At 41.6% G+C, this 24952-nt stretch overlaps 1 protein-coding gene across 13 annotated transcripts in view; it reads right to left on the bottom strand.

Annotated features, from left to right (window-relative positions):
* The window catches only part of ANKS1A (ankyrin repeat and sterile alpha motif domain containing 1A), a 246919-nt gene that overhangs the window by 19640 nt on the left and 202327 nt on the right, over positions 1 to 24952 (bottom strand). For all 13 annotated transcript variants that reach the window (XR_003943956.1, XR_003943957.1, XR_003943955.1 and 10 more), the window contains 7 exons: positions 24735 to 24887; positions 22591 to 22698; positions 16093 to 16257; positions 12946 to 13071; positions 10089 to 10160; positions 3793 to 3879; positions 1089 to 1226 (listed from right to left, as the gene is read on the bottom strand). Coding sequence is in view for 8 of the 13 variants with exons in the window: in XM_030220444.1 (XP_030076304.1) it covers positions 1089 to 1226; positions 3793 to 3879; positions 10089 to 10160; positions 12946 to 13071; positions 16093 to 16257; positions 22591 to 22698; positions 24735 to 24887 (849 nt within the window). In the remaining 5 variants the exon portion in view is untranslated. The remainder of the gene's footprint in view (positions 1 to 1088; positions 1227 to 3792; positions 3880 to 10088; positions 10161 to 12945; positions 13072 to 16092; positions 16258 to 22590; positions 22699 to 24734; positions 24888 to 24952) is intronic.

Below are 24952 nucleotides of genomic sequence, written 5' to 3' on the forward strand. Positions count from 1 at the left end.
TACACTTGAAGTGGAAACTCACTAAAAAGCCACTGTACCCAGATATACAGGCCCCCTTCACCCATAAGGGCTATTATAGTGGTGTACAATTGCGGTAGTGGGTTCTGGATGGCTTAGCTGACAAGAGAAGGGAGTCCCACTGCTCTCCTGGGATGTCTGGGGGACCAGTCTGCACAAAATGCTGGCCCCTCCTACATCCCAATGGCTCAATTTTCAACATTTTTCACTTGTACTGTTTTTGCTCCTGAAAATGGCCTGAAAAGATAAATACACAGAGCACAAAACTTTGTTACAAATGGTATTTTTGGAAATAATAAAAAAAAAAAAAAAAGGAGAGACATTTTGCTTTTTCAAAAATGGTTACATTTCCTATTCAGATTTTGGAAATTTAGCACAAAATGTCAAAAGTCTGACTTAGACGTCATATCGAAAACACTCCTCCACGTAACTATGTAAGTCTATCTGCTTCCAAAATGAGCACCATAATGTAGTATTATGAACTTTGGATTAATGTCTGTTCTTTAGATAACAGATTCACTACAAACAATTATCAATTTATAGGCCACAGGAGTCAAATCCTTTGCAAAACTATCCACTCCGCTGCTTTATGTCGTGGGTGATCATGCACTTGAAGTTACTGTAGTTATGTTTTATGAAATATGACTTTTGCTTATATGCTTATTTTAAGACCAATTTACATTTGTCATTCATAATTATTTATGGATCAATATTTATTTTGCTTTAAATTTATGGATATTTAAGTATGTTTTTTTTTTTTCTTTACAATTACATATGTATATTTTGTTGATATATTGGTATTTTGATTTTTAGAGTTACTCCAACAAAGATTCTTTCAAAACATGGCCAGACTGAATTATGTGATTGTGTGAATCAATAACATTGTTTTTCTATCCTTGGCTTCAGTGTTGATACCTTTGTTTTATATCCACATAGGTCCAGGAAACAGTTTTCAAGCACTCAGAAAATATTGCTTGGTGTCCATCCCATGCCACATTCTGCAATCTGCCATCTATTACTGATATCAGGGTTCTAAAAGAACAATGCACGAAGCTTCCACAGACACGCACCACATCCACAGTGCTGAAAACATGGCAGTAGTGGTGGCTGGTCTGCAGGTCCTTAGTGATATAGGCAAAGGTGCACAGATCCTCTGGGTCCTGAGCTGCACAAGAGATGTTCCGAATTTCATGCTCGGCGATAATGTTCTGTTTAAACAAAAATAAATAAATAAAATAAGTGTGAGCAGAGGGACATATGGGCCTCATCTCTTTCTTACCAGAGGAGTTGAGGCACATGTCCACGAGTTAGCCATTTTATTACTCTTATCAAGTGAGACAGAAGACGTATCTTTTTATACTTATTGTTTTCTTTAAATTAAATTTGAGAAAACCTTTTTCAGGCAGTTTAACAATGCTGAATGGATATTTCTAAGCAGCTTGTGTTTTGATTTGTCTTTTTATGCTTGCTTTCTTAGACTAAGTTCCTCCTGTGCAATCGAGTAAATAAGGCTAAGGCTCTCCAATGGGTACTGTTGAGTTGCTGTAGATTTCGCCCTCTCCCAGCCTATACAATAATATGGAGGTCAACACCCTGCTTCCTGCTTCTCTTCGGGACACAATCATTGCCAAAGTAGGGGGGGATTAAAAATCACCTGTTATGAAAAGACAGGAGCTGGCAATGTTTTAGTATCACTTGCCTTCTTAGTCACCCCACTTTGGCAATGACTATTATCATTGCGTCTCCAACAGAATCAGGAAGTAGGGTGCTGACCTCAATATTGTACAGGTTCTGAGCGTCAGTGAAAAAAGATGGAGATACTACCATATTAATAACATATGAGCAGTACAAACCTTCAGTGAAAAGCAAACTCTAGAACAGTGCTATCTCTAGAGAGCTGCAACATAATGTAACGTCACAACCAGAAATGCAGAGAATTCCACAGATATTCTATAATAACTAAAAAGAGGGGAAAAAACTGCTAGAGTAGCTATTCTGAAAATATTTGCAAAATACGGTATTTAGAATCACCAAACATCTGGTTAAATGTTGTTTTCTGTATATACTTCCCATGGTGTCGTGGGCTGCAGGTTGCCTACCTCCTCTTTAGAGCAAAGGGTCATGAGACGAAACTCTGAGGGAGCGGACTCAGGAATAATATCTGGAAATTTGATTTTTTTTTTTTTTTGGTGGAAAGAGTGAGAACTATGTAAAATGTCCTTCTGGAGCAGATTAATAAATATTAATAAATGTTAAAATGGCATGGGACAAGCACAGACAATAAGTTTCACAAAGCGAACAGATAGCAGAAACATGACCTAATGACCCAAGTTTAAAGCGCTATACCTGAATGATTAATCAAGCTTTGGGAGCTGTCAGAATAAATGGCAAAGTGGGTAAAATGACTTTACGTAACTGTTCTGAAGACTGCAGGAATTAAATCCTCATATCCAGGTGGTGCCACTGATTGAGCGCCTAAGGCAGGAAACAGACTTCGGCAACTCTTTTCAGAAACACTGTGTAGTCCCCACTATATATATATGGAGCATGCACTCCTCTTTCTGCTTGCTGCTGTAGCACTGGAGTTTCTCATTCCATTATATGTTAAGGAATATAATTCCTTGAGAAGGTGGAAGCATTTCGAGAATTTAATTTCTGCTGTCCTCAGAGGACTATACAATTTTCAAGTATGGGACTCCTGAGCTATAGGCTGCCTTTTGTGTGGTGGCAACAGGCCATATTTATCATTTTTATAGAAGGAAACCTGGAACTAAAAGAGAAGAGCCTTTGGGGGGGGGGGGAGGAGAGCTGATTCTACACCCCAAATACATTCTGGAGGACTGTCTGGCTAAAATTTACTGTCGCACTGTAGTCCTGTTCTAGTAGTGAGATGTGAAGAAGTGGATTACCAATCTAGCCATAGCTGTGACATGACCCTCTAGTCAGCCCAGACTGAGCATAAGTGAAGGAAAATATAGTCAACTAGACAACTGCAAAGTGTGCATATGATGATAAAGCCCCTATTTTGTCTGGGTCACAAGAAACAAAAAGCTGAGTGGACTTTAGTTTGCTCCAGACAGAAGACCAAGGCTCTCTTGCAGCCCAAAGTGTGCCATGCTCCTAGATTTCTATGGGCATACGGTTTAGGAAAAAAGGTTGGAAAGACTACTGACTGGTTAAGGTGGAATTCCAACACAATCTCTGAATGCATGCATAAAGCCAATTTATTACTTAAAAAAAAACTTAGTTACAAGGCAAATCAGTTACTAGGCCCAGGGGCATATTAACCTTGTATGCTGAAGTAACCAGTACCAAAGATACAAACGTTATATCGAGGATTCATTTATTTATCAAGCTCCTCATTTTTGGTGAGCTCTTCCATCAGTTCTGCGTTCTCTGGGTTCTTTTCGTAAAAATTTGAAAACTTATCTGTTTAAGACATTTTTAGGTTAATTCTGCTATATCACATCTTTGAATTGTTCCCCGCTTTGGGAAGGGAAACCAACAATGGGAAAGCTAATTGTCAACTAGAAGTTGGTTACATATTTTTGTTCATGCTGCAACTGGCAATGTGACTATGTGATTCCACTGTATTTTCTTATGTTGACAATAACATATATTTGATATAAATGATATAACAGCATATATTTTCCTTTTTAATTGGAACTTGTTTGCCATTTAAGCTCCACAGACTTGGTGTTCTACATGTTATACAAATGGACACCACACAGACACAGCACTAAAATTTCTCCACCTTACACTTCTCCACCTTACCTTGTTGGAAGCATCTATGAATTTCACTCCTTTGTAGGTGATGGATAATATTATAGTTGGAATTTTCTTCATTTGCTCTGTGGATTTCTTTAAACAAAATAAAAAACCGTCATATATAATTGTGATCAACTCCCCAGGACAACCGAGATCTAAAATATTATGCATTTCCAAGGATCAGAACATCACATAGCTGATCTCATTATCTCATGACTGTCATTTTCACACAAAGGAAAAATTAGGGCTTATTTGTTAATGTTCTTTCCTCGAGTCCCTTCCAGACCAATCCAGATCCTTGGTTTTGCCTTCCCCTGCCAGCACTCCATGTGACTGAGAATCACTGAACCAATGACATTTTAAATATCCTGTGCAGTCAACCCAGCCAGTATTTCGATAACAAAATCAGAAAAGATCAGTAATTCCTCATAAATCCAGAAACAAGAAAACAACCACGTTATAACCAGAACATCCAAAAACAATCAAAACTATAATACCAACAACTAAAACCGAACTTCACGTCAGGACACCCAGCAAAGTACACAGAATATTCTGAAAACCACTTTTCACCAAAACATAAGCAGTTCCTGGACTAATTTGGAGGGACTTAAGGACATTTCTTCTTCCTTATCACCCACCTCAGATCAATCCAGATGGCTTTGACAGTACCAAAGCAGTGCACATCATGGGCAAAAACCAGACAGTCCTGATTTCAAGATCTTTGCTCCAAAGGCTACATCCAGTTTGTAATGAAATGAACTGAGTGGGTGCCTTGCAAATTCCCTGTGGTGGAACGAGGCTACGTTATGTCCAAGAAGATGCTTGCTCCCTGGTAAAGTGCGCCTTCAGCACTGGGGGAGGGGGGGAAGAGACCAGATGTCCTCGCGCTATAGTCAGAAACAACTGCCTCTTTAATCCATCGGGCCACATATGTATTAGACACTGCCTCTCCTTTTCTGGGCTCCCCCAAGCACCATAAACATTCCACTAAAATTCTTCGACATCCCTTCAAATAATATTGCAAAGTCCTTCTGACATCTAATTGATGAAGCTGGTGTCCCTCACCTCCATCACTGTCTTTATCAAAAACTTGGAGAGAAACAGACTTGATTCATGTGAAATGATGATACAACCTTAGGTACAAAGCAAAAACTGCCCTCTGTGCTACTTTCTTTTCTAGACATCACCAGGAAAAGCTTTCAAAAATATAAGGCCTGCTGTTCCAAAATCCTTCTTGCTGAGCAGACAGGCACTGAGAACATTGTCTTCAGCGTGATATTCTTCAACGAGTCTTCCTAACGAGTTTAAAGATGCCTACATTACCACTGATAGCACCAGATTTAGATACCAGGAAGGCACCACTGGGCAGTGAGGATGTGGCAACACTTTAATGCCTTTGAGAAATCTCATTACATTGGAATGAGCCACTAAAGACCGACCACGAACTAAGCTCCTATAGCAAGAAATGAACTCTTAAGAAGGCTAGGGCCAATCCTCTGTCCAAGTTGTCATGCAAATATTCCAAAATCTCAAACAGAAAACTTCAAGGGCACCACCCACCAGTCACTGCATCACTGTTCAAGAATTATCCACACTGTAATATAAGCCAGGGAAGTAGATGTCTCATTGAATGCATCATAGCTATAACCCAGGTGAAATAACTTCTATTTCACAGCCTTGCCCTCTCAAAGACCAAGATATAAGACAGAACTAAGATGCATCCAACATTTGTATCGGCTGCTACACAAACAGGCCCTCCATTGTTGGCAACACTAGAAGATCCCCTATTCAAAAGCCACATGGGATCTCCATACCAGGGCATCCTGGACCAATCTGGTATCACCAATACAATGGGCCCCAAATGGCTCTCTATTACCTGAATGATTTACCCCAGCAGTGGCCATAAGAGGAAAACATGTACAATAACTTCCCTGGAGGCCCCAGCTGAACCAAGTTATCTATTCCAGCTGATTGACATTCTTTTCTTCAACTGAAAAACTTGGGAACCCTTGTATTCTCACTCAATGCTATGAGTTCCATCACCAGTAGCTCACAAAGCTGGTGTATGCTTTATCCACTAGACTCAACTCTCCTAGACCCAGAGTGTCTGCTCAAATAGTCAGCCTGAACATTTCCCACTCTGGCTACATGAGCTGCTAACAAAAGAATTAGGTTCTGCTCCACCCAGGCCATTAGCCACTTTTATCTCCCCTGCTGCTCTTTGGTTCTTGGATCCTCCCTGCCAATTCACATAAGCCACTGCTGTGGCATTACTAATAACAGGCAGATCGCTCTGTCACAATATCAGTAGGAAGGCCCACAGATCTAGCCACTTACCTTTGCCTCCAGATGGTTGACGGATCACAAGACTTCCAACTCCAACCACTGTCCCTGGGCTACTGGACCCCGACAATAGGTCCCCAGCTTTCAAAGGCTAGCATCTGTTATCAGTCAGCATCAGATTAATCACTAGATCCACTCCTTGCCTCAGCTTTGAATCTTGAAGCCACAACAGACTGTCTTTTTCACCTCACAGAAGTAACACTGATTCCCACTCAAGACCACTGGAGGACCAACGGGAAAGCAAGGCTCTCTGCAACAAGCTCATATGAGCCCAGCCCACAGTACTATTGCTACTGATCCCAAGACCTGGAGTAATCCCAGACCTTCAGTCTGTACTTCTTGAGAAGGCTCCTGATCTGCCCTTGTAATATGAGTTCTCATTCCATGGTTAAACACACTTTTTTCTGATGGGTACTGAAAAGGGCCCCCAAATATTCCATTGTTTCTGATGGAACCAATTTAATTTTGGCTTTGTTGATGAACCAACCCAGATTCTTCAGAAATTGAATTACTAAAGCATCAGCCTCCCCTTGCTCTCCATACAATTTTACTCTAATTGGTCAATTACCCAAACAGAGATGCACTAAACACTCCTTGTCACTTCAAGGCCACCACCATGACAACCATCACCTTTGAGATGGTTCTTGGTGCTGTAGCCAGATCAAATACAAGCACACAAAACTAGACAAGTTTACGCTTTGCAATTCTGGGTCACCATCACTAGTGTCCCATCTTAATGGCAATGTGCAAGTAAGCTTCTGTTAAGTCCAACAACATCAGAAACCCCTCATGCCAAACAGCCACAACCATGGCCCTAAGAGTCTACATCTGGAACCTTGGGTTTCTCAATGTCATGTTCTCCCATTTGAGGTGCAAGATGGGTTGAAACACACCTCCTTTTTAGGTACGACAGAGTAAATCGAATAGTGTTCCATACCTTGCTCTTCCAGGGGAACCTCCACCATGGCCTGCAATGGCAGGGCAGATATATGAAAGGCCTATTTTAACAAGGTCACCCTACATTGACTGTACAGGATGCCTCACCTACCAACTACTGGAAACTGAGAAATACTGACTGGTGAGCAATTGCACAGGATACTTAAAGGATGATGTTCAGTGGCTCTCAATATCCATATACTGGAAGAAGGATAAGGAGAAGGCAAACCCAAGTGTCTGGACATCTGGTAGGATGATAAGTAAGTTACATCACTAGAGTGTGTGCAAGAATTCCATTCCTCTTTTAGTCTTGGGTCCTGCATCCTTCCTCAATCACTGGAAGAAGGGGTGGATTGCATTTTGTGGGATAGGTTATTTATTGTTTTTATTTGGTAACGAGTTATGTGTAATGGTATTTTTTATAAAACAGATGTCATATTTTATATTGTAACTCACCTTGAGTTGTTATAAAAGTATGTAATAAATGTAAATAAATGAATCACTCAATTGCTTAAACTACTGCATTAGCAACCTCCTATAGCTATACAGTAAGATTTGCTTATTTAAAACTAGGAAAAAATGCCCATTTCTGAGCGGAATGAAACGGGTGCTAGCAAGGGGCCCCCTCCCTCCGTCCCTCGAAGCTACTTGCCTTGTTTGCCCTCCCTCCGTCCGTCGAAGCTACTTGCCTTGTTCGCTGTGGGCCGTTTCGGCCGTGGAGTGTCAATAGCTCCGCCCTCGACGTCATGACGTTTTGACGTGTCATGACGTTTTGACGCGAGAGCGGTGCAGACACTCCAGGGCACACCGGATATCTCGGGCGCCTCAACTTCCGTGGAGGCTTCAGAACGTTGGGGTTGCCTTTTATATATATAGATATTACTAATTTTCAAGGGAACCAAGCAAGATTCAACAAAATACTTAAGATCAAACAGTAACAGGATAAATAAAATACAATAAAGTGGCCATTTTAGAAGATTTACATGTTATTTACAAGTGTAAATGCTCTTAACATGTAAAAGCAATTTTAGAAAGCCTCTATTCACATGTTTTGATCTGAAGCATACACAGTTTGGAAGGGGAGGTGGTGGTTCAAGGCATGGTTTGGGTATGCTAGCATGTATGAATATCAATTTTACAATGGCAATACATATCTGGACTTCAGCATTTACACTTGCTCTTAGGCAGGTGTGTCAAGAAAGTATGGGAGAAGCACAGAGGATCTCTAAGGGAGAGGAAGGAATTGCCGATCTTGTTCATGGGTAGATGGGCAGACTGCATAGGCTCTATGGTCTTTACTTGCTATAATTTTCTCTGTTTCTATTTCCCTTTACTTGTTTGGACCTGGGTTTATACCGGAGATTGAGCGAGCACTGGTGTTCGGGTATTAAAAAGACTTTAAAATTTCATAAAAGACTTATGCTCTACCTTTCACTTGGCTCTTCCTGGACATCCAGTTTATGAAATTTGCCACTTACACGTGGAGATTGCAAAATTGCCAACATTTATATATACAGAACTCAAGTGATGCCACTTTTTCTTGATAGTGTCTCTTTGTAAAATAACTACTCCCTCTATATGCACTGGCAAATACATGTGTATTTTCCACACCTTACAGGTTTATAAACTGGATCTGTGTTCAGCAAGCTTTCTGTAAAACACATTGCTAACTGTAAATGTTCTGACCTGGACATCGCCCTTTCCTACCTAGATGCCCTATGCAAAATCAGGCTTTAAAATTATTATGTACAGAATACAATAAAAATATATAAAATATAAGAAAATAAAAAAAGCTCTCTCAAAAATAACTATATAAATAAAAACAGCAGCTAAGATAAAATTAATCTGCTCATTTATCTTCCTCTCTAGTTCTTTACGAGTTTGGATGGATGAGCATATAAATCATCATATTTAAACCAGTACCAGCCACTCATATTTCTTTACCTGACCGCTCAACCTCACTCTTACCACTTTTCTCCCTATTTGAATTCCACATGCTTGAATCCATTTTGGCTTCCACTACCTATACTATGCTATCCCACCAAATCCCTTAAAAAAAAAAAAAAAAGTTTGCAAGGTGGGTCACAAAAAGACCTAAGCATAACAATCATACAGGTACCAAAAGAAAAACGTGTAACGTATGTATAACTATACAAATCCATCGCCTAAATTCACAAAACATACTTTGCAAAAAGATAAGTTTTCAGTTTTTTCTGAAACAGATAAGAGGAGGAAGAACAACAAATATCCTCTGGAAGACAGTTCCAAATTGTAATGGCACGGAAAACTAAAGATCGACCATATAGTGATCTGTATTTTACAGCTTTCTTAGATGATAGCTGCAAAATAAGACAATCCACACTTCGACTTTTAAAAGAAATATACGACACAGAAAATCGTCCTGAGCATCACCATATTATGTTTTAAAAACTAAACAACAAAGTTTAAAAACAATTCTTGCTTCTATAGGAAGCCAATGGAGACCACCAAATAACGGAGTCACATGATCAAGTCTACTTTTCCTACAAATCAACCTAGCAGCTGTTTTCTTAGTCAACCTTAGCTGCTTCAGTAATTTCTGTGAAATACCTAGATATAGTGAATTACAATAGTTCAGAGATGACAAAATAACAGCATGAATCAATACTCTGAAATGTTGTGAAAAGCTCTTTCTGACCTACTCAGGTTCTCTCCCAAGTTTTGTGCTTATGCACTATGACAGTGTAAGTGAGGATTGAGTGTGGAACCTTCAAGGACACAGCAACACAAAGGTTTAAAAGTAAAATAAAAATGAAAATGTACTTACATTCTGCAAATTACCATAAGGTTTAGCGCAGATTACGAAAAGAAATCATGTCACAAATTTTGGTTGAAACTGAAAACCCCCTGTTTTTCTCACCCTTTACCTACAACTGACACTACCTCTTCAGCCGTTCTGTACCTGCACTTCCATCCCCTCCCCCTTTCTCATGTCTAATCCTACCCACTCTTCCAGAACAGAGCTGGTAACACTTGGCGCTTACCCTCATCTTTGCGCAGGCATCCTGTGTGGAGTCAGTGCCTCGGAGGTCTTTGATCAGCATGGAGCCTAAATACTGCCAGGGGAAAGAAGGAGATCAGATCCTAAATGCTTGGCCAGTAACACAAGTCCTTTTGTTCTAAACTATGCATCAAAGACAATTCTAGAAATGACAGGATGGAACTGTGCACAAGTTCATCTTGGAGACTGAGAAATCCGGCACTGTTTGGTCAGGCAGTTAATCAGCAGAAATAAATGCGAGCAGGTAACATGAATACCTTCTTTGCTATGGCAGTGTGAGGTGATAAAACAGATTTTTTTTTTGAGTAGCACACACCTAAGGAAAGCAGAATTTGTACTGCTACTACTAATCATTTCTATAGCGCTACTAGACATACGCAGCGCTGTACATTGGACATAAAGAGACAGTTCCTGATCGACAGAGCTTACAATCTAATTAGGACAGACAAGCAGGACACATAAGAGATAAGGGAATTACTAAGGTGGGAATGATAAAACATGGGTACTGAACAAGTGAGTACGAGTTAGGAGTTAAAAGCAACATCAAAACTTTTCTGCAGGGGGCTCAAGCCTCCTCATGCTGGTTTGTGCCAGACTTTTGCAGGGCTCTCTGCAGCACTGGACAAACTATATCAGTCATCTCTGCCAAGAATGTCAGAATGAAACCTGCAACCTCAAAACTCTGTCAATGGAAAAAAAAAAACCATTTGCTATATATGTGTTACCAGTAACATTCATCACTGATGAAAGCCAGCATAACCACAAAAGAGCTTCCCTTCATCTCAGACTGGCTTCCAGGTCCTCCCCTCGTCCATTCACAAATTACGAATATGTGATTGTCTCTGGGAAAAGGTGACTAACGTCTCAGATGCAAAAATATTAGGAGTTATTTACCGCCTTTTTGAAGGAATTCACTCAAGGCGGTGTACAGTAAGAATAGATCAGGCAATTAGAGCTGGTCATCGGAAACACTCGGCATTGAATACCCAGGCTCAGCTAACTCCCACAGTCTGAATATTGGGTTGAGAATGGCCAATTTTTCATGTTGTAGGGTCCATAAGCAGTCTGAAAAATTACACGCTTGAACTTCCGTAACATTTTAATTTTTTCGTGTAAAAGGATGGGGTTTGGACTGTTGTATTACAAATTGTTTGCTATAATAGAATTCATCAAAACCTCATTTTTTTTTTTGTTTCTGTTAACTTCAGTCATTTTCCCAGAGATGATCACACATTTCATGCATATGCTTAATACTCAGTGAGAGAATGAAAGTGATACTCAGGATATTCTTTCATTTTCACTACTACACAACTAACAAGGGTTTTATTTTAACACCTCCATTGGTAACCAATAACCAACTAGGTTTTAAGATGTCCACAATGCATCTGCATAAATAGATCTGCATACACTAGAAGCAACATACACAAATTCATCACCTGTTTTTAGTAGCACATCCTGGCTGTGGAGTCACCTGGACACATTTGGAAAAGCATCCACTTACATATAAACTCCACTGGGAGAAAACTTGCACCTGCAAGATTTGTTCTGGTTTGGTGTGCACTATAAATGCTGACCAGAATAAAGAGCTATCTGTCAACATCAGCTCCAAACAGAACAGACTTGAGCTGTGTGTTTTATTCTCTCTTAGTAACTAAGGGGTCCTTTTACAAAAGGGCAGCAGCAGGGGTGTAACCAGACACCCAATTTTGGGTGGGCCTGGGCCCAAGATGGGTGGGCAGAAGAACCTCGCCCCGTCCCACAGGTGATTTGGTCTCTCCTTCTCTCGCCTGCATGCCATATGGTCTCTCAAACATCCCCCCTCTCCTGTATACCTTTTAAATAGCAGATTTTCACCAGCAGCAACTAATACACACTGCTCATGTTGGCCCCACACCCTTCCCTCTGATGCAACTTCCTGTTTCCGCCTAGGCAGAAATACATCAGAGGGAAGGCTGTGGGGCCGGTGCGAGCAGTATGTATGTCACTGCTCACTGCAGGCAAAGATCTGCTACTTACAAGGTATGCAGGAGGGACACTTGTTGGGAGTTTTCGGCTGGTGGGGCTTGGGGATCCCTGCCAGCTACATCATAGGTATGCTGCTACTGGGTGGGCCTGGGCCCACCCATGGCTACGCCACTGGGCAGCAGGGGTAGCGCTTGCTTGGCACACGGCGATTCACACCAACTGAAGTTCTGACTCCTGCTGTGAACCAATTCTGGTGCTAGAAAATATATTTTTTTAAATTTTCTGCTGCCAGGGGCATGCCTGGTTGGGAACTGGGCAGAACTATGTGCTAACTGGTTATCGCCAGAGCCCCTACTGCCTCCTTAAGGGCTCCCCCAGGAAATGGCTGCAGGGCAAGTGTTTAACTTACTGGTCATTTCCTTATTTAAAAGAAAAAAGGTCTTTTACTGGCAGTGGTAGCAGGGGGCCTTGGCACATGGCAAACCTGCGCACCAACATCACCGCAGGACCCCTCTTACTGCCATTTGGTAAAAGAGGCCCTAATTGTAAAACAGATTTAAGCTGAGAAGATATGTGCTGGGAATTACCGAAGAGTCACCAACGGTTTCACCTCTACCAATGATTTAGTGGAACGAGAGAGTAATTCCTGATAAGGACTTGTTCTTAATTTAGTTAGCATATAGCAAGCTATTTGCATCACAGCCTCTCTGCAGATTTTATAATTTTATAGACCATTAACCAAAGGAAGACAATAAAGAACTTCATTAACGTTGCTTGGTTTTCCTTCTACTTATTCCAAGTTTGTTGCATGCTGATGTGTCTCTGTGCAAACCCCAGTTTCCAAAGATCTGTGCCTCTTCAGCCAGACCACTCACATTTGCTTCATAACCACATGACTCGAAGATGAGTTTCTCAGGTTGGTGCTGCCAGTTCTGGACCGGGGCGTATGGTGCAGCAAGACTTGGGGGTCTCAGAGTCAGTTTTGGCTCCCTGTGATCATCCTGCAAAACAGAGAGGGGAAACTCATAAGCAAGGACCATTCCACAGTATGTCAACATATTAATTGGTTATTTTCCATAGTACGTCAACATATTAATTGGTTATTTTCCATAGTACCATATATATGTGAATAATTGCATATAAATATAATCACACACAGTGTATATAATATATTGCTAAAAAAAGGAAAACTGTACTCATACAGCATATCTATCAAATCACAGACCATTCAGGTTATTATACAAAACATACATAAGAACGATGGCCACAGTGGTATAACACAAGCACTAAACAGCAAACAAGAAATAGGTGAGAGGCAATATACATCCATTAGTAGGTTAACAGTGGGTGTTGACAAGTTGCCTTTTCTGATTATCAAGAATTCTTGGATTCTATAGACTGACTTCTCAAGAAGAACAGCTGAACCAAACTGGTCTTCTACTGGAGTTGCTGCTGGGATTCAGATTAGACTCAAAAAGCAATGTCATCAGTGGTAGAAGGGTCAAGCATCAGCAGAAAGAACGCAGAAGCTTGTTTATGGTTAACAAGACCATTTACATTCCTGACCTTCAAAAGCTGGATAAATTGCCATCTCTACATCACCCTTCTAGAACAGATGTCAGATACTTCTTTGTATCCTAACACTTCAGAAACATGTAGTTGCCTTTTGGGGGGGAGGGGGGAGCAGGGGCAGGCAGTTGCCTCCTGTTCCTTTGGGCTTTCAAGTCCATCAGAACCGATCTCGAGCTATGGCACCATAAGGGAATTCTATATACTAAGTGTAAACATTTACATGCCCGTTGCTCATGTAAAATTTTAGAATACTAGTATATATATGTGTATGTGCACTTCCATATATATATCCCAGCATGCAGCCTAAGTGCTATCTGCAAACATTTGCAAGGTGGTGTATACAGGGTCAGAGCATGGGCAGGACACACTTACACACATAACTTATAGAATACTGTAAGTTACACACATCCCTGCCATATCTCGATACCCCAACTTGTCAGTTCTATGGCTGCTGTAAGTACAGGCACCTAAATATTAGATGTACCAATACCGGATTATAAGTATCCCATAACGGAACCTAATGTTCCATTATAGAACAGACTCCTTACCCCTCTCTTCACTGCCAACACTTGGAGTTGATTCCCCTGCCCCCCACTACTAACCCAGCTATTGGAACAATTCCCGGCTAGGGGCAACAGACCTCATTTACTTCTGAAGCTTGGCACATATATGCCCTGAATTTACCCACTTAAGGTATCACTGTTGTGCAATGCCTGACACTCCCTCTTCCTGCTCCCAGAGGCTATGAATATTGACTTTGCAGCATCTCCAGCCCTGGCCTATCTGCTGCTTACAGGGTGCGAATTCTTGCTTAGAGTTTTGATGCCTGACCCAAATCGCAGCTGTCGAGATGTTGTCACATTATTATGCTTATTGCTTTATGTAGGAGAGCAGAATTTGATTTTACAAGGTCCAGGATTTTCCCCCCTCCAATCTAAATTCAGGTTCAATTAGCTTTACTAATAATCAAAACTCCAGGGTCTCTGCTCAGTTTCTTTCATGCTTTCTCCTGTTCGGTGCTTATGATAATGTAGCTCCAAAATGTGTATAAAGACCCATGAGGATTCACAGATTTATATACTTAGTGCCACTGAAGAGCAATGGTCCCCCATTAAGAAATTAATCCCCCCTCCATGAGGTGTCAGTGGCTTTACAACTGCAGAATACTGAGGACTGAATCGAACCCAGATATTTAGGGCCATGCCTGGGCATTGGCACTGAATATCCAGGTAAGTCGCAGACTTGTAAATTATGTGGGTCATGGCTAATATTCACCAACAAGCAGCCACCTAGCCAATCAGAAGAACAGGACTGCACAAAGAGCTAAGCAGTCGGACAGAACTGCCATGTAGGGACTGGCACTGAATACCACTGGTGATCATATAACGGCCAGCTCCTCTGCGACTGTCCACAGACTGCTCCAAGACTAATTACACAGAACTGCAGTGCTTGGATGGGATATTCAGAAACACAAAGGCAGGGCAGAACCTCAACGTCAGGAGGTGCAAGCAAGCAAGAGTAGAGGCTGACCGAAAGATGAATCCAATGCTAGAGATAATGTGAGAAAATACTTTATTGTTGCTGATACAAAAGGGCCCGACACGGTCCGTGTTTTGGTGTTACAAAACGTCTACATCAGGGGTCTTGTTTGTATTCCTCAGAATGTATTGTGTACTCTTTCACATAATGAGCAGAACCCACTGGGGAAAGCTGTGTTTGTTTTCCATTCGGCAGTTTTGGTTATACTACAGTTCTTTGAGCTCACACCATTGATTAGTTTGGAGTACACAGTACGTTCTGAGCAATACAAACAAGACCCCTGATGTAGGCGTCCTGTAATGATGAAACAGGAACCTTGCCGGGTCCCTTTGTATCAGCGACAATAAAGTATCTCCTCACATTATCCCCAGCGCTGGATGGGATATTCAGCAGCTATGTGTGCTTAAGTGCTGTTGAACATCCAGGGGTGGCCTGCTGAGCAGAGTCTCTCCTGCCTGCTTAACCCCTTGTCAATATCTACCTTAAGATTATTATTTGGGGGCATCTAGAAAAAAAAACAACAAAATCTACAACACTGCAAATCATTATATTCTGTGCACAAAACCAAATTCTTAATGAGAACAAGAGAATGACTGCAGCTGCTATTGGCTCCAATCCTACATCTGAATACCCAACATTTGCTTCTATTATGCATCCAATGCCGTTCTGAAAATGTTATGCACATGACCTACAGGGAACAGTAACCATTTCCTGACTAGACAGTGTATTCAAATTATGCTTCTCACAGACAAAAGGCTACACTGCCTTGACAGGGAGCCCCAGATGGCCTGGAGAATAACTCAGTGAGTACTGCCTAGTTAGCAAGTTGTTTTGTTGTGGAAGATAAATGTCCCACTACAAAAACATGCTTTGCCTTTATTAATCACCATCCACTGTAAAACGGCTCTAACCTGCACTTTATATCTGTCTCCCCTCTGATGCAATGCCAGCTCATGACCACTGTCATGCCGCCTCCTCCCAACATCCTCTGAAGGTAAGAGCATCTCTGTGGACCGGCCTGTGCAGGAGTCGTTCTGGCTGATGGAAGACGAAGTCTGGGATAGCAAATCCTGGCACTGCAGTCAAAGGGAAAGAGAAAGCAAGCTAGCTAATAAATGCCTCAAACCAGTAATAAGCTGGTACCCTGGTAATGTACCCTGTCAGAAAATTGCCTTCTTTTAATCCAGCCACACAGTCTTACATACCACATAGTCTTGTAAATGGGCTGTGAGGAGGCATTCCTAAAGGCATGTTTATTTTATTTTTGTTACATTTGTACCCCGCGCTTTCCCACTCATGGCAGGCTCAATGCGGCTTACATGGGGCAATGCAGGTTTAAGTGACTTGCCCAGAGTCACAAGGAGCTGCTTGTGCCTGAAGTGGGAATCGAACTCAGTTCCTCAGGACCAAAGTCCACCACCCTAACCACTAGGCCACTCCTCCAAGTTGGAGGGAAGAAAAAACAACAATTATCAAATCTATGTGCATTATTTTCCAGTCAAATTTCACTCACACTAAAAGCAGGTGCAAAGACCCTGGCTCTTTTGTACTCCTGGAAATTTTTCAAAAGGGAAGCACTCATACTTTCCTTCTGAAAGCATGTACAAGGTCTATAGGTACAAAGAATCCATGGACTTTGTACATAGGTGGTGACTTTGAAACTTTTCTTAGGTTACAAGACAGAGCTGCAAAACCTGGTGATTCAAGTTCCAATTCCAACTTTACTGCTCACTCCAGAAGTCACAAACTATTTGCACACTGTAAGCTCTCTGGCAATAAGGCTCTCATACCCATTCAATTACCACTGTAGAACACTATGAATTCTGAGTGCACTATATAAAGAACTGTCTGAACTATTTTCCAGATTTTCAGCCTCACAGTTCCTGGATATATAGTGCTACAGAGCACATCTATGCAATGTTAAATTCTCCTCTTGGTGGTTGGCATCTGGCCACCCCTCACTTGCTTGCTGAGTCTATCAGAGAGCTGCAGTAGGCACATGCTGCTTTCAGACCCTGAAGTCCTGCCAAGGACAGAGTCTGACTTCTATTGGCATGCATCAAAGCACAAATCATGGAGAACATAACTTCTAAAATAAAATTCTCTTTTTATAATGGGAGATATTTCAACTTTACTGACATTTGAGTTAGTCACATTAAAATGCCTCTTTAATGGCATACAGTTAAGATTTTCAGCATGCTTCTATGCTTGGCTGATCCAGAGGTTAGGTTAGGTTATCTTTATTTAACATACCGCTCTTCACTGACTCGCAGACCAAAGCGGTTTACAACAATCATGAAATGTTTAACAGAAAAGATGTACAGTATTCCATAGGATACAGAACAAATCACTCAGGCAGAAATGAAAAGAAAAAGAATTCAGTGGTATAATACATTTAACAATAAATAATACGAAATACGAAAGCACCAAACCCCTAAGAGAAAAACTACACTGGCTCCCACTAAAAGTATGAACTGCGTTCAAAGTTTGCACCCTGGTCCACAAAATCGTTCATGGGGAAGCACCGATCTATGTGTCAGACCTCATAGACCTGCCAACTAGGAACACAAAAAGATCAGCACGCACATTCCTCAATCTCCACTACCCCAGCTGTAAAGGACTTAAATATAAATCCACATATGCATGCAACTATGGAACGCCCTACCGAAGGCCATAAAAACAATTCACGACCTAACAATCTTCTAAAAGCTACTGAAAACTGACCTATTCAAGAAGGTATACCATAACGATCCATCCTAAATACTAAACAATTAGACTTTACATGAATTAGACAAAACCGAACTCTCTACACTTGACCGTTAACCTCATTGCTACTAATGAAAGTTACGCAATACGCACTACCACTTTATTTCTCATGTAGGAAATGAACTCTCTATAGTTGATTATCTAATTTATCACTCAGGAACCTCTATGCAATACTATATTGTATTCTACTGGGGAACTGAGTTCGATTCCCACTGCAGCTCCTTGTGACTCTGGGCAAGTCATTTAACCCTCCATTGCCCCTGGTACAAAAATAAGTACCTGAATATATGTAAACCGCTTTGAATGTAGTTGCAAAAAAACCTCAGAAAGGCGGTATATCAAGTCCAATTTCCCTTCCCTTCCCCTTTACCATGTATGCGCCTTAATGCAATACCATTTGTAATTCTCTACCTGGCAATGGCAATCGCCATTACGGCATAATGTAAGCCACATTGAGCCTGCAAATTGGTGGGAAAATGTGGGATACAAATGCTACAAATAAATAAATAATATAGACAGACCTCAGACTCTGCTCAAACCCCCCAAACAGCCACTGAAATTCCATTCTAAAAAAAATGGGCTTTCAAGAGTGATTTGAATCTTGATATGGATTCTTTTGCATGGAGATCCTTGGGAAATGGGTCTAGAAAGAAAAAAGTGATCTGTCTAGTAGTGTCTAGGTGTGCTACAGCTGGAGAAGGAAGTACAAGACAATGTATGCAAAGGTTGATATGGGATAATTAGTGAAGACGACAAATAGCTTGGGGGCCCTTTTACAAAGGTGCGCTGAAAAATGGGCCTGTGGTAATGTAGACGTCCATTTTGGGTCTAAGACCTTAATGCCAGCCATTGACCTAGCGGTAAAGTCTCCCACTGTAACTGGGCGGCAATGACCTATGCGCGTCAAATGTCACGCGCCCAATACGCGTGTCCAAAAATAAAACTTATTTATCGGACGTTACAAGACGTATGAGGAGAGACTTGATGACCTGAACATGTATACTCTAGAAGAAAGGAGAAACAGGGGTGATATGATACAGACGTTCAAATATTTGAAAAGTATTAATCCGCAAACGAACCTTTTCCGGAGGTGCGAAGGCAGTAGAACGAGAGGACATGAAATGAGATTGAAGGGGGGCAGACTCAAGAAAAATGTCAGGAAGTATTTTTTCACGGAGAGAGTAGTGGATGCTTGGAATGCCCTCCCGCGGGAGGTGGTGGAAATGAAAACGGTAACAGAATTCAAACACGCGTGGGATAAACATAAAGGAATCCTATTCAGAAGGAATGGATCCTAAGGAGCTTAGCCGAGATTGGGTGGCAGAGCCAGCTGGTGGTGGGAGGCGAGGATAGTGCTGGGCAGACTTATACGGTCTGTGCCAGAGCCAGTGGTGGGAGGCGGGGCTGGTGGTTGGGAGGCGGGGATAGTGCTGGACAGACTTATACGGTCTGTGCCCTAAAGAGGACAGGTACAAATCAAAGTAGGGTATACACAAAAAGTAGCACATATGAGTTTGTCTTGTTGGGCAGACTGGATGGACCATGCAGGTCTTTTTCTGCCGTCATTTACTATGTTACTATGACGCGTGCCAAAAATGAAATTACCACAAGAGCCACGCGTAGATGCTTAGTAAAAGGGCCCCTTGAAGTATGATGGCATAATGCTCTGAAAGCCACTAATAGGATTTTGGATTGAAATCGATTTAGTACTGGTAACCAGTGTAAAGAAATTGCCTGATCAAAACAGCAAGCTTGGCAAAGGAAGCAGGCTGCTGTATTCTGTGGAGTCTGGAAGCATTTAACCTATAATTTGGGATGCCTGCATAAACTGTATTACAATTGTCTAGTTTTGAGAACAGGAATGCATAGAGCAACATATGCATGGTACCAAAAGTAGCTTTGCCGCACTGCACGTAATTACTGCAGGTAAAATACTGAGCTGTGATAACATTAGAAATATGAGAGACAAACGATAATTCAGAGTCTATGATCATGCCCAAATATTTAAAGGAGTCAACATGAGTCATAATTGAATAAACAGGGTGGCACCTGTCAGCCAACATAAGTACATAAGTAATGCCACACTGGGAAAAGACCAAGGGTCCATCGAGCCCAGCATCCTGTCCATGACAGCGGCCAATCCAGGCCAAGGGCACCGGGCGAGCTTCCCAAACGTACAAACATTCTATACATGTTGTTCCCGGAATTGTGGATTGTTCCCAAGTCCATTTAGTAGCGGTTTATGGACTTGTCCTTTAGGAAACTGTCTAACCCCCTTTAAAACTCTGCCAAGCTAACCGCCTTCACCACGTTCTCCGGCAACGAATTCCAGAGGTTAATTACGCGTTGCGTGAAGAAAAACTTTCTCCGATTTGTTTTAAATTTACTACACTGTAGTTTCATCGCGTGCCCCCAAGTCCTAGTATTTTTGGAAAGAGTGAACAGACGCTTCACATCCACCTATTCCACTCCACTCATTATTTTATATACCTCTATCATGTCTCCCCTCAGCCATCTCTTCTCCAAGCTGAAAAGCCCTAGCCTCCTTAGTCTTTCTTCATAGGGAAGTCGTCCCATCCCCGCTATCATTTTAGTCGCCCTTCGCTGTACCTTACAATTGTCTTAGGATAGTTAAGTTTAAGACAGTGATGTTGAAGCAAGTCTGCAACTGACTTCAAAAAGTGTTAGTTTGGTGTGAGATCAGGAGACATCAAAGCAGGATAGCATACCAATAAAATGTCATCTGCATAAAAATAAAAGCGGATGCCATAATCTTGAATAAGTGTTCCCCGGAGACTCAAAGAGGTTAAACAAAACAGGGGAGAGAATTGATCCCTAAGATACGCCACAAAGTAGTGAAAAGATAAAATATTCATTCCAGATTTTACGCAAAGAAGTGTGATTGTTTAAAAATGAGCAGAATCATTTTTAAATGGTGTCCGATAACGCTATTTCAGACAGATGAAATAGCAATATGGAATGGCCCACTAAATCAAAAGCACATGACATCTAGTGAAATTGCTAGTGCTATGCATCCTCAATCCAACATAACGTGAATCTCATTAAGCAATGATGTTACCACTTTTCACAACTATGATTGTTGCCTTGGATGGAGAGCAGAAACTTTTTTCAATATGATCCATTAATTAGTATAGATGATCTGTACAGTCAGTTTAGAATAAAAAAAATTGATACTGGCCTATAGTTAAGCTGGATCTAATGGATCCAGAGTATCTTTTTCAGGATCAGATGGATTACAGCTGTTTTCCAAGAGGATGAACTTCTCCTGGTGTTAATATTTTACAGTTAAGTATGAGAGCTAAGTCTGAGAGCTAAGGGAAGAAGTTCAGGTCTAGGAATAGCGATCCATGTAGAAGGAATAGGATCCAGTAAACAAGTCATTTTATTAACTGATGTAAGCACCTGAGTCAACTTAGTAAGAGAAGGTAATTGAAAGGATGTCCAGAGCTGTGAAGTTGAAGTAGAAAATGACAAATCAGAGTCTAATGAAGCAGAAGGCTGCAACACCATGAGTGTTTCTGTACTGGGAGATGGAAAAAAAAGACAATCAGTTCTTGCATTGTTGCGCCTCCAATACGTCCAGGCTCAAGTTAATCATCGTCTCAGCCACCTCATGCATTAATCTGCTTCTTACCTTTCTGCCCTATACCTGGCTTCCCCAGCAAGTTTCCTTGAAAAGGGTCACTAAACTTTAGCATTGTTTTTCCACAGGCATTTCCTCCAAGTACTTAATTTACTTGACCTATTGCACTCTTATGCTATCGCAAGGCCTGATGCTTCCCTGGCACAGCACACTCTGAGGTTGATGCAGGAAAGCATGCGGTAGAGCTGCGCACAGATATCTAAGCGTGTGGCTTCTACTGCGAGCCTAATACTGCGGAATGCAGTAAGTTAATTATAGGCAAATTTTATGCATGGAAATCTAGGCCACCTCTTTTGCTTCCCTCTTAAACCCCCAGAGTTCTTTTAATTTTTTTTAATTTTATTGTGAATCATCTAGTTACTTTGTTATAAATGGTACATTAAATAAAACTAAAATGTAAAAAGACGTGAAGCTCACAGATAGCGTTCATCTTCTAGTATGCAGAGACTGAATGAAAAGACACCTGTGTAACTTGGGCAAAAATGTGTATTGTATAGAGGTAAGGTGTGCATGCCTCCTGGTGCTCTCAAAGGCTACGTACTAATGTGCACAATGTGTTTCTGTGGTTTCATTCTCTTCTGACTGGGAACTGTTTGAATTTTTTTCACCTATGTCATGCTGCAAGGAGTTTGGGGTTCCTAAACAGTAAAAGCTAAGCCAGTGATTCTCAAATCTGGTCCTGGAGGCACCCCAGCCAGTCAGGTTTTCAGGATATCCACAATGAATATTCATGAGAGAGATTTGCATGCAGTGGAGGCAGTGTATGCAAATCTCTCTCATGAATATTCATTATGGGCATCCTGAAAACCTGACTGGCTGGGGTGCCTCCAGGACCAGATTTGAGAACCACTGAGCTAAGCAAACAAAACTATAGTACTTGCCATATAAATATATAGCTAGCTAGATTTTATATTTTAAAGAGGAAAAACACAGCATAAAATTTGACACAAGGAGCAGCAGTTGCGGGCTGTGGTCTCACCCTGAGCTGAGAAAAGCGTGGTGGTTTCTGTGGTGGCTCCTCATATGGTCGCTCTGCAAGAGAAGCTATGATTCGCTTCCGGTGGCCAAGCAGATTTACCTTCAGAACCTGCAAAAAGAAATCAAAGACTTGTAGGTGGGTAACAGAAATGGAATCCCAGGTAGACACACCTCTGCTTACACTTACAGATAAGGCAGGTCTTCCTTTCTTATTCTAGAGGTTCTGCAGCCAAGAACTACAGCTGCCAGAGAAACATTACCCAAAGCTTCTTTTCCTTTCAGGCAGCCAAACTTCTATTACAGTGAATTAATACTTACTGGTGCTTCCTCCTCTGAAAACCATAAGCTATATTAAAAGCACCAGGAAGTGCTATCAGAGTTCAAGCACTGCTTCTTCATAGACTGCAATTGGGAGTTGGTTTGTGGGTTGTTTTTTTTCTGTTATTCTGTTTTCCCTTGGTTTATTATTTGCAGTCTGTGTATTTCTGCTAGGGTTGGGTAAGTTTTGAGCGAGGGGGGGGATTTTACTTCCAACGTTATATATTAGTGTTATCTTCAATAACTGCTACTTTGTCAAAGATTGGAGGTACGCATGGGAAAGGAGGGTACTTCACTTGGAAACCGTATGGTGGTTATCATATGTTTTGATGTGGGTTGTTGTTCTAACTCTTTTTCATTATTGCAGTTAGCTCCTGTGATTATGAATATTTGTAATGTTGTTATCACAATAAAAACACCAGGAAGACTCTTTCTTGCTTTGCCCCTTGATTATGGACCACCATTGTACAAATCTTGTCCACTTTAGAAAGTTGTTGAAAGCCAAAGCCATGCTTTTTAGTTGATTGTTATTTTTGATTTTCTTCGCTACGCCTCCGATACGCCCCCTTGAACTTTGGCCGTCCCTGCGACAGAAAGCAGTTGGGGACGTCCAAAATCAGCTTTTGATTATACCGATTTGGACGGCCCTGGGAGAAGGAGGCTCATCTTCCAATTTGTGTCAAAAGATGGGCGCCCTTCTCTTTTGAAAACGAGCCAGATAATGTCCTAGTATGATCTTTATTCCATGATAGATGAACCTAGTCTAATTACTTATTTTGGCATAGACTAGACAGCAAACTGCTTGCATTCAGTACACCTCATGATACAGTATGGCCACTATTCTCTGGTGAATGTGCTCACAGTACAACCAATGACTGCACCTATTATATTCTGCCTAGATAATTTCAAATACAAATAAATAAATTATCAGCTTTGCAGTTATGAAAATACAATGATCAGCGGTTTTTTTAAATAATGGCTCTTGCTGGCACTGAATATCTGGGTCTGAGACAGCCGCTAGGAATTATGTAGGAACCACTGATATACAAAGGCAATACCGAGATAGCTAGCCAGTTAACGTAGGACATCCTTTTTTCTGTCCTAGGTTAACCTGATAGCTATGTGAGTAATGCTGCTGAATACTGGTGGTACCCAGGTAACTCCCGGCTCCATTCTGACACCAACTGGATAGAGTCGTAGCACTCTGCCCAAAGTTTCAGTGGCATTACCCGGGTAAGTGCCGCTGAAAATCTAGGTTGGACCAGGTGAAGTTGGAGTTATCCAATTAGGCATCACTCCTACCTGGATAACTGCTTATGAACATACAGCCCATATGTTTCTCCTGTGCACCTCTAAAGCACAGATGGAGCTCTGCCACCTCCCAGGAATGTTCTGTGCTCAGTTGGTTCTGTCTAATGTTATTTAATAAGCAGGGAGGAGCTGTAAGGGAATTAACAGTTAATGACCATCAGCTCCTCTTCAGTGCATTAGCTTTCTTTTTTTGTTTTATAATCCTCTCATGCCATTCTCCACTCCTGTTTTAAGTGTCACACCACCAAATCTCAGGCTGCAAGTGTGCTGGTTGGGCTCTCAAAGCCAGTCAGCAAAGGGGCAGACAAGGGAGATGCCATCCAGAGCCTGCCCTGAGAGTCTCAACCACAATGCCTCGGCTGTCCCGAGATGCCATCTCTCAAGGCTCCAAACCATACTTTCGGAATAGGACTTCTGCTCACTTAATTGATGGACCGTGGAACTGGACAGCCCTGAAAGTGGATGACTGGCAGGAAAATATTCTGCCTCCCACTGCCGAGAACAACAATCACTCACATTGACTATTTCCAGCTCCCAGAGGTTCTTCACAGTGTCAATTGAGTTGTAGCCGCTAGACAGGAAGGAATGAATATAATGCTGCAGACCCAAGGACTCGAGCCAGGAGGAGACAGAGGGCTGACTGTTGCCATCACAGCCCAAGGGCTTGACCTGCATGACAGAAGAGAAAAAGAATGGTGACAGTTCTCAGAAACACCCACATGTCGATTCTTCTC

This window comes from Microcaecilia unicolor, chromosome 12 (genome assembly GCF_901765095.1).
Source record: "Microcaecilia unicolor chromosome 12, aMicUni1.1, whole genome shotgun sequence".
NCBI classification, from domain to species: domain Eukaryota; kingdom Metazoa; phylum Chordata; class Amphibia; order Gymnophiona; family Siphonopidae; genus Microcaecilia; species Microcaecilia unicolor.